General features: G+C 42.3%; 1 protein-coding gene across 2 annotated transcripts; it reads right to left on the reverse strand.

Annotated features, from left to right (window-relative positions):
• Positions 1-2,167: 2,167 nt before the first annotated feature.
• Positions 2,168-9,900, reverse strand: TRAPPC1 (trafficking protein particle complex subunit 1). 2 transcript variants are annotated; one of them, XM_075275997.1, is made up of 5 exons: positions 9,775-9,900; positions 8,172-8,270; positions 7,997-8,067; positions 3,593-3,731; positions 2,168-2,743 (listed from the first exon to the last, which is right to left on the reverse strand). In XM_075275997.1, exons 2-5 carry the CDS (start codon positions 8,268-8,270, stop codon positions 2,615-2,617), a joined length of 438 nt encoding a protein of 145 aa, XP_075132098.1. In that variant the 5' UTR covers positions 9,775-9,900; the 3' UTR covers positions 2,168-2,614. The 2 variants fall into 2 exon arrangements, with proteins under 2 accessions (XP_075132098.1, XP_075132099.1); XM_075275998.1 differs by lacking the exon at positions 9,775-9,900 and adding an exon at positions 9,756-9,770.
• Between the last annotated feature and the right edge of the window lie 14 nt (positions 9,901-9,914).

Raw genomic sequence — 9,914 nt, forward strand, 5'->3', positions numbered from 1 at the left:
AAAATCGGATTTTAAAAACGATCCTGAAATTTCAAGATCGGGCCAACCCGACTTAGAACAGAAAAAAGGAGAGAAGAGAAGAAGATCTTCTGAATACTGGATGGGGATTGGAGTGGTAGATGTTGGGCGACAAAGAAGGCTATAGCAGGAGTCTAGGCAGGAGAGGACGAGGGCATCTAATAGACACTCTGGAACTCTGGCCAGCCGAGCAGTAACGGACTAGTTTCATGAGTGTAGAAGTGGTGCTTAAAGAAATGGGCTAAATGAAATCTCCTAGACCAAAAGCATGAAAAATAATTGGGGTCCTAGGATGGAGCTTTAAGGGACAACTACAAAGAAGGCGAGATGAGGAAGTGGTGTGTGGGAGACATTAAGCGCTCAGCTGGTTGAGGTATGAAGATCCAAGGAGGAGGACAAGTCTATGATTCCAAGAAATTTGATGACAGAAGTTGACATAAATTCTCAAGAGGCATTTGCACCACAATGTATCACCCTATAGGAGGAGGGGCAGACTCATAGCTCCCTTCTGTATCACCCTATAGGAGGAGGGGCAGACTCATAGCTCCATTCTGTCTGTATCACCCTATAGGAGGAGGGGCAGACTCATAGCTCCCTTCTGTATCACCCTATAGGAGGGGGGGCAGACTCATAGCTCCCTTCTGTATCACCCTATAGGAGGAGGAGCAGACTCATAGCTCCCTTCTGTATCACCCTATAGGAGGAGGGGCAGACTCATAGCTCCATTCTGTCTGTATCACCCTATAGGAGGAGGGGCAGACTCATAGCTCCCTTCTGTATCACCCTATAGGAGGGGGGGCAGACTCATAGCTCCCTTCTGTATCACCCTATAGGAGGAGGAGCAGACTCATAGCTCCCTTCTGTATCACCCTATAGGAGGAGGGGCAGACTCATAGCTCCCTTCTGTATCACTCTATAGGAGGAGGGGCAGACTCATAGCTCCCTTCTGTATCACCCTATAGGAGGAGGGGCAGACTCATAGCTCCCTTCTGTATCACCCTATAGGAGGAGGGGCAGACTCATAGCTCCCTTCTGTATCACCCTATAGGAGGAGGGGCAGACTCATAGCTCCCTTCTGTCTGTATCACCCTATAGGAGGAGGGGCAGACTCATAGCTCCCTTCTGTATCACCCTATAGGAGGAGGGGCAGACTCATAGCTCCCTTCTGTATCACCCTATAGGAGGGGCAGACTCATAGCTCCCTTCTGTATCACCCTATAGGAGGAGGAGCAGACTCATAGCTCCCTTCTGTCTGTATCACCCTATAGGAGGAGGGACAGACTCATAGCTCCCTTCTGTCTGTATCACCCTATAGGAGGAGGGGCAGACTCATAGCTCCCTTCTGTCTGTATCACCCTATAGGAGGAGGGGCAGACTCATAGCTCCCTTCTGTCTGTATCACCCTATAGGAGGAGGGGCAGACTCATAGCTCCCTTCTGTCTGTATCACCCTATAGGAGGAGGGGCAGACTCATAGCTCCCTTCTGTCTGTATCACCCTATAGGAGGAGGGGCAGACTCATAGCTCCCTTCTGTCTGTATCACCCTATAGGAGGAGGGGCAGACTCATAGCTCCCTTCTGTATCACCCTATAGGAGGAGGGGCAGACTCATAGCTCCCTTCTGTCTGTATCACCCTATAGGAGGAGGGGCAGACTCATAGCTCCCTTCTGTATCACCCTATAGGAGGAGGGGCAGACTCATAGCTCCCTTCTGTATCACCCTATAGGAGGAGGGGCAGACTCATAGCTCCCTTCTGTATCCCCCTATAGGAGGAGGGGCAGACTCATAGCTCCCTTCTGTCTGTATCACCCTATAGGAAGAGGGGCAGACTCATAGCTCCCTTCTGTATCACCCTATAGGAGGAGGGGCAGACTCATAGTTCCCTTCTGTATCACCCTATACGAGGAGGAGCAGACTCATAGCTCCCTTCTGTCTGTATCACCCTATAGGAGGAGGGGCAGACTCATAGCTCCCTCCTGTATCACCCTATAGGAGGAGGGGCAGACTCATAGCTCCCTTCTGTATCACCCTATAGGAGGAGGAGCAGACTCATAGCTCCCTTCTGTATCACCCTATAGGAGGAGGGGCAGACTCATAGCTCCCTATTATTGTTCTATATTCCATCCATGCTGTCACATGTTACAGTAATGTAATTAGTTTAATAGACATATAACTTTACACTCCCCTCCCCCCACATACACCACAGGTAGACAAGAATACATTTACACTTAACAGAGACCATGTCACTTGAAACATAAATCAGCCGCTGCTACTTGGGGTTGGTTCTCAATCACAGGAACATCTTCTAGTGACAACTGCGGCTGAAAACTTTTCTTCATGCTACAGTATAAGTGTGACTGACCATTGTCCATCAGCCGCATGTAACATGCATGTGTAACCAGTCACATGTGTAAACAGGAGGAGACTCCATGATGTTGCGGATCCTCCCGAAACTTGACAGTGTGCAGTAGATTTCTTAATGATTGGCGCAAAGTCATCTCTTGCCGAGGTTGGATACACAACGGCCTCCACGATAACTTATCTCCTCTACGTCTTGGGTGCTCGAGGTCGGCACAACAGGCCCTGGTGATGGGGTTTAGCCCGCCCGGGCGGAGAAGTAGGGGAGACTTCGGATAAAGCTGTCCAGTTTGCTTTTGAAAAGTTCACTTTGAATGGGCTCATTGAGGGAACAAAGCGAATTCTTCACCACGTATTCCACGTAAATCTGAGGAAGAGAAAACGGGGCGAAGCAGATTAGGGGGGAAATATCCAACGTACATCAATATAGCGTACAGATGGGTTGGTCCACCAGGGACTGGGACCTAAAATGGAACTCGCTCACCCTTGTGAACCCACCACGCCACCTAACCAATCTGACCATTGACCACTCCCAATGGTGTTGTCCAAACAGTCTCCCCAATATTCACCCTCGTACAGGGATCTGAACTTGGTAGCGGGAAGACTACCAAATGGCTACCTCTCGAAATGGTCTTGGTATAGGGCGTGACTGGTTTAAGGTCAAAGAGATGCCAATGCAAGACACAAGAAGGTCAGGTAAGAGGGAGATCAGGTACAGGCCAAGGTCTGAGCTTGGTGGAATACATGCAAAGTCGTGAACAGGCAGAAGGTTAGGACAAGCAGTACTGGTTCATAGGTCTGAGACAGGACAAGGTCAGAAACAAGGAAACAGAGGACACGGTCAGGATCGGCAACAAAGTCAGAAACAAGTCAAGGTTTATCAACAGAGGAGGAGATAGAGAGTGTCGGCTGTACATAGGAACCTGGCAGAGGACCCGTTGAGGTTTCAAGGCCATAAAATATAGTAACCCAATAGCCGGGACCTCCCGAAGGAGCAGAACCAGCCGCCATCAATACACTGATATAGTCTATAAAGACTACAGTCTACAAGACGTCGGACTCAAACCAAGGCCAAGAACAATTGGAAAGATCTCCAGTTCTCCAAGACTCACTTTATGCCAGTTTTCAACTAGATCAACAACCATTGAAAGAAAATTCTATCTTTTGTGTTTTTCTCCACAAGCTCCATTTTCCACCACAGTCTATGGTCTCTCACCGTGCTGTAGATCTGATGAAGGACATCCCGTGTGCTCCCCACACTCAGATCCGTGTTCATCACCATCTTCAGACCACTTGGAGTCTCGTAGTAGTGAAGCTTATACTTGCTGGTTTGGAAGGAAAGGAAGCCATCTTTCCTGTAGGAAGCTGGTTAAGGAACATTGGGCGTGAACTGGTCAAATCTCCTACAGGTAATGGTTAAAGGGAGTCTCACCAGAACCCATCATATCAACCCAGTATTATAGTAGTTATATTCTTGTACATAGGAGCAGTATTATAGTAGTTATATTCTTGTACATAGGAGCAGTATTATAGTAGTTATATTCTTGTACATAGGAGTAGTATTATAGTAGTTATATTCTTGTACATAGGAGCAGTATTATAGTAGTTATATTCTTGTACATAGGGGTAGTATTATAGTAGTTATATTCTGTACATAGGAGCAGTATTATAGTAGTTATATTCTTGTACATAGGAGGTAGTATTATAGTAGTTATATTCTTGTACATAGGAGTAGTATTATAGTAGTTATATTCTTGCACATAGGAGGTAGTATTATAGTAGTTATATTCTTGTACATAGGAGTAGTATTATAGTAGTTATATTCTTGTACATAGGAGCAGTATTATAGTAGTTATATTCTTGTACATAGGAGGTAGTATTATAGTAGTTATATTCTTGTACATAGGAGCAGTATTATAGTAGTTATATTCTTGTACATAGGAGTAGTATTATAGTAGTTATATTCTTGTACATAGGAGGTAGTATTATAGTAGTTATATTCTTGTACATAGGAGTAGTATTATAGTAGTTATATTCTTGTACATAGGAGCAGTATTATAGTAGTTATATTCTTGTACATAGGAGTAGTATTATAGTAGTTATATTCTTGTACATAGGAGCAGTATTATAGTAGTTATACTCTTGTACATAGGAGCAGTATTATAGTAGTTATATTCTTGTACATAGGAGTAGTATTATAGTAGTTATATTCTTGTACATAGGAGCAGTATTATAGTAGTTATACTCTTGTACATAGGAGCAGTATTATAGTAGTTATATTCTTGTACATAGGAGTAGTATTATAGTAGTTATATTCTTGTACATAGGAGCAGTATTATAGTAGTTATATTCTTGTACATAGGAGCAGTATTATAGTAGTTATATTCTTGTACATAGGAGTAGTATTATAGTAGTTATATTCTTGTACATAGGAACAGTATTATAGTAGTTATATTCTTGTACATAGGAGGTAGTATTATAGTAGTTATATTCTTGTACATAGGAGGTAGTATTATAGTAGTTATATTCTTGTACATAGGAGGTAGTATTATAGTAGTTATATTCTTGTACATAGGAGCAGTATTATAGTAGTTATATTCTTGTACATAGGAGGTAGTATTATCCTATTAATATTATAAATGTGAAAGTTTGTGAGTTTGTGGGTTTGTGTGTTTGGATGTTTGTATGTTCGGATGTTTGTTCCTCAATCACGGAAAAACCGCTCCACCGATTTGGCTGAAATTTTCCACAAACATAGTTAATACACCCGATTAAACAATAGGCTACTTTTTGTCACAATAGCGCACATACGTTTTTCCCAGGACCCCCACAAAACCCAAATTCACACCACTATCTCTGCAATCTCACATACTTTGGACCCCGATTTGGCTGAAATTTTCCACAAACATAGTCCCTACACTCGATTGCGCAACAGGCTACTTTTCGTCACAATAGCGCACATACGTTTTTCCCAGGACCCTTTGGATGTTCGGATGTTTGGCGGTCAATCACGCAAAAACCACTCCACCGATTTGGCTGAAATTTTCCACAAACATAGTCACTACACTCGATTGCGCAATAGGCTACTTTTTGTCACAATAGCGCACATACGTTTGTGCCAGGACCCCCACAAAACCCAAACTCACACCACCATCTCTGCCATCTCACACACTTTGGACCATAGCAAGCCACAAAATTCATATTGCCCTCTGCAGCCTCGCCCCTAACCCCACACAATCACATATACAGATACTTTACCACTTTGCCCCTCACCTTAACGATACTCCAGGAGGCGCTCTTTAACGCTCCTGAGCAGCCATGTTTGCCCCACCACTCTGACAATCCGCAACACCGCCCACCCATGTCAATACCCCTAGGCGGTCTAATAAATGCAAAAAAAAAAGTTTAAAAAAAGTAAAAAAAATATAAAAAAAATAAATAAAAAGGATTAAAAATTCAAATCACCCCCCTTTCCCTAGAACACATATAAAAGTAGTTAAAACTGTGAAACACATACATGTTAGGTATCCGCGCATCCTAAATCGCCCGCTCTACAAAGTTATACAAATATTTTTCCTGTTCGGTAAACGCCGTAGCGGGAAAAAAGGTCAAAAGTGCCAAACTGCCATTTTTTCACTGTTTTGATTCTGCTAAAAATTTGAATAAAAAGTGATCAAAGCAATAACATTTCCCAAAAATGGTAGAACTACAAAGTACACCCAGTCCCGCAAAAAAAGACGCCCTATACTTCCCCGTACACGCACGTATAAAAAAGTTACGGCTGTCAGAATATGGCGACTTTTCAAAAAATAATTTTTTAACACAGTTTCGGATTTTTTTTAAGGGGTCAAAATGTAAATAAAACCATATAAATTTGGTATCCCCGGAATCGTAACGAAGCACAGAATACAGGGGACATGTCATTTTGGTTGCACAGTGAACGCCGTAAAACCAAAGCCCGTAAGAAATTCGCAGAAATGCATTTTTTCTTCAAATCCACCCCATTCTGAATTTTTTCCCTGCTTCCAAGTACATTATATAGAATAAATAAAAGTGGCATCATGAAGAAAAATTTGTCCCAGGAAAAATTAAGACCTCATATGGCTCTGGGAGCGGAGAAATAAAAAAGTTATGGGGTTTAGAAGGAGGGGAGTCAAAAACGAAAATCAAAAAATGCCATCGGCGGGAAAGGGTTAACTTCAAATACTTCTGTCCCAAAGTCACTATGTAAAGTTTCTCACAACACCGTATATATAGCAGCTCTAATACAAAGTAACTGCAACACAAAAGTCTCACGTATTCTCAGAATTACAGCAACAACAAGATACAAAGTTACATTTCATATCCCGTACCTTATACACAGTACGAAAACCTTACCCGCGCCTGTATATACCCACTGCTACAATCACCGCAGACGAAGTCGCGGGTACCAGCTAGTAGTAGTTATAATCTTGTACATAGGGGGCAGTATTATAGTAGTTATATTCTTGTACATAGGAGGTAGTATTATAGTAGTTATATTCTTGTACATAGGAGCAGTATTATAGTAGTTATATTCTTGTACATAGGAGTAGTATTATAGTAGTTATATTCTTGTACATAGGAGTAGTATTATAGTAGTTATATTCTTGTACATAGGAGCAGTATTATAGTAGTTATATTCTTGTACATAGGAGCAGTATTATAGTAGTTATATTCTTGTACATAGGAGTAGTATTATAGTAGTTATATTCTTGTACATAGGAGTAGTATTATAGTAGTTATATTCTTGTACATAGGAGTAGTATTATAGTAGTTATATTCTTGTACATAGGAGCAGTATTATAGTAGTTATATTCTTGTACATAGGAGCAGTATTATAGTAGTTATATTCTTGTACATAGGAGCAGTATTATAGTAGTTATATTCTTGTACATAGGAGTAGTATTATAGTAGTTATATTCTTGTACATAGGAGGTAGTATTATAGTAGTTATATTCTTGTACATAGGAGTAGTACTATAGTAGTTATATTCTTGTACATAGGAGTAGTATTATAGTAGTTATATTCTTGTACATAGGAGTAGTATTATAGTAGTTATATTCTTGTACATAGGAGTAGTATTATAGTAGTTATATTCTTGTACATAGGAGTAGTATTATAGTAGTTATATTCTTGTACATAGGAGTAGTATTATAGTAGTTATATTCTTGTACATAGGAGCAGTATTATAGTAGTTATATTCTTGTACATAGGAGCAGTATTATAGTAGCTATATTCTTGTACATAGGAGGTAGTATTATAGTAGTTATATTCTTGTACATAGGAGCAGTATTATAGCAGTTATATTCTTGTACATAGGAGGTAGTATTATAGTAGTTATATTCTTGTACATAGGAGTAGTATTATAGTAGTTATATTCTTGTACATAGGAGTAGTATTATAGTAGTTATATTCTTGTACATAGGAGTAGTATTATAGTAGCTATATTCTTGTACATAGGAGGTAGTATTATAGTAGTTATATTCTTGTACATAGGGGTAGTATTATAGTAGTTATATTCTTGTACATAGGGGTAGTATTATAGTAGTTATATTCTTGTACATAGGAGTAGTGTTATAGGTGTAAGAGGTAAGGATACATATCCACAGGGCTCATCTTACTGACGAAGGAGCGGATGGAGAACAACATCCCGTACATCAGCTTAAATTCCTGGGAATGAGAAATGAAGGGACATGAAAGAAGAGAAGATAAATGGAAAAGGCTTCCATAGATAAAGTGTTTGTCTTCCTTAGGGATCAGATATAAGACATCACCTCATCTTTGGAGATTCCGGCCTGTTTCCTGCGGTTCCACTCGCTGTAGTGAAGACAGATCCCATTCCGGTCAAATATGTAAAGGTTGTGGATAGTCATCTGGGAACAGAAAACCTAAAGTCAAATTGGGATCAGGAAAATAAAGCGCAATCCCATTAAAGTGAGTTTACCAAGATGTTTCCTCAGTTACATATTCAGTGTCTAAAGGTTGTTAGTGACTGTGACCTTTCTTGTGTGCACTCTTGGTACCGACAAAATGAACTTTTACTTAAAAGTGGATTTTGGCCACAGTAGGTGTACACTTCGGCACAAGACGGTCTGTCCATTATGTCAATGGCCTCCCCTACAACAAATATGAGATTCTGGTGGCGGTGTACACACAATAGAGCCAGGCATGTCTGCTCACATTTCATTTTCTTGCATCTCGGAGGAGGTCTTAAAGGGATTCTACCATTACAATAAATTTTTTTCTCATTGACACGTAGGAATAGCCTTAAGAAAGGCTATTCTTCTCCTACCTTTAGTTGTCTTCTCCGCGCCGCACTTCAGTATAAATCCCGACTTTCGTCAGCATGCAAATGAGTTCTCTCGCAGCACTGGGGGCGGGCCCCAGCATTCAAACAGCACTAGAGGCGTCCCCAATGCTGCGATTGAACTCTCCAGCGCCGCCGTCATCTTCTTCAGGAATGTCCTCTTCACGCGCTGGCGGTCAAACCTCTAGGCCTCGGGCAGAGCCGGCTATGCACACCTGTGGCCACTAGAAAAATTGCCGCATACATAGTAAGTAAGTAGCCATTTTCTTGTGGCCTGTGGGCATGCACAGTTGGCTCCGCCCGAGGCCTAGAAGTTTGACCGCCAGCGCCGGAAGAAGACGTTCCTGAAGAAGATGGAGGTGGCGCTGGAGAGTACTCTCGCAGCATTGGGGACGCCCTCAGTGCTGTTTGAATGCTGGGGCCCGCCCCCAGTGCTGCGAGAGAACTCATATGCATACCGAGTAAAACCGAGATTTCTACGGAACGGCGGCACGGAGAAGACATCTAAAGGTAGGAGAAGAGTAGATTTTCTTAAGGCTATTCCTACGTGTCAAGGAGAAAAACACATTTGCACAGTCTGAGCTGGAGGTCCTCAGTGCGGTGCCCCCTTCTGTGGTGTCTGTGCGCTTATAGATCAGCGGCTGTCTGTCTCTGACAGACCCATGAGATGGACGCCATAGTCATACTTTTTATACATAAAGGGGCGTGGCCATGCATTCACAATATGGCGTCTTACGTAACACTTATCTCTAGGTCCTGACACCTCGCACGCCCGCCAGACAGAACTGTGTGGATTCGGCTCCATACACTGACGTTGTGACCCCCACTATTAGCTGATCGGTGGCAGTGCCGGGTGTAAGACCCATATCAATCCAATACTGATCTTAACCATAGTAACCTGGACATCCCCTTTAAGTGGGGCAAAAATAAAGTGCCGTCTTCAGTGCTGAAAATAAAACATCATTCAACCCTATAAATGTCTATAAAGGGGAGGACTACAAGTCCCAGCATTGCATCCTATGCGTCACATGACAGCTGTGAATATCATAACCTGGAATGAGAGCTCTTACCCCGACCAGTCACAGCAGAAGCCTGACTTCCGGTATATAAGCCACGCCTCTCCAGTGACGTCACGTCAATATTTCACGCCCCGCCTTCTCCGCTACGCGGTGACGTCACGTGGTGACAGTTCACTACCTGGCCTCGGTTA

The sequence above is a fragment of the Leptodactylus fuscus genome, chromosome 5, assembly GCF_031893055.1.
Source record: "Leptodactylus fuscus isolate aLepFus1 chromosome 5, aLepFus1.hap2, whole genome shotgun sequence".
Classification (NCBI taxonomy): Eukaryota; Metazoa; Chordata; class Amphibia; order Anura; family Leptodactylidae; genus Leptodactylus; species Leptodactylus fuscus.

What these genes read in the sequence shown, in the direction of transcription:
- TRAPPC1 (XM_075275997.1), bottom strand. Translation starts at nt 8,270, where the DNA reads ATGACTATCCACAACCTTTACATATTTGACCGGAATGGGATCTGTCTT. An exon ending in AAGATGAGCCCTGTGGATAT is followed by an intron (nt 3,732 to 7,996) that starts GTATCCTTACCT and finishes AGCTTCCTACAG; the next exon opens with GAAAGATGGCTTCCTTTCCT. An exon ending in TTCATCAGATCTACAGCACG is followed by an intron (nt 2,744 to 3,592) that starts GTGAGAGACCAT and finishes TCTCTTCCTCAG; the next exon opens with ATTTACGTGGAATACGTGGT.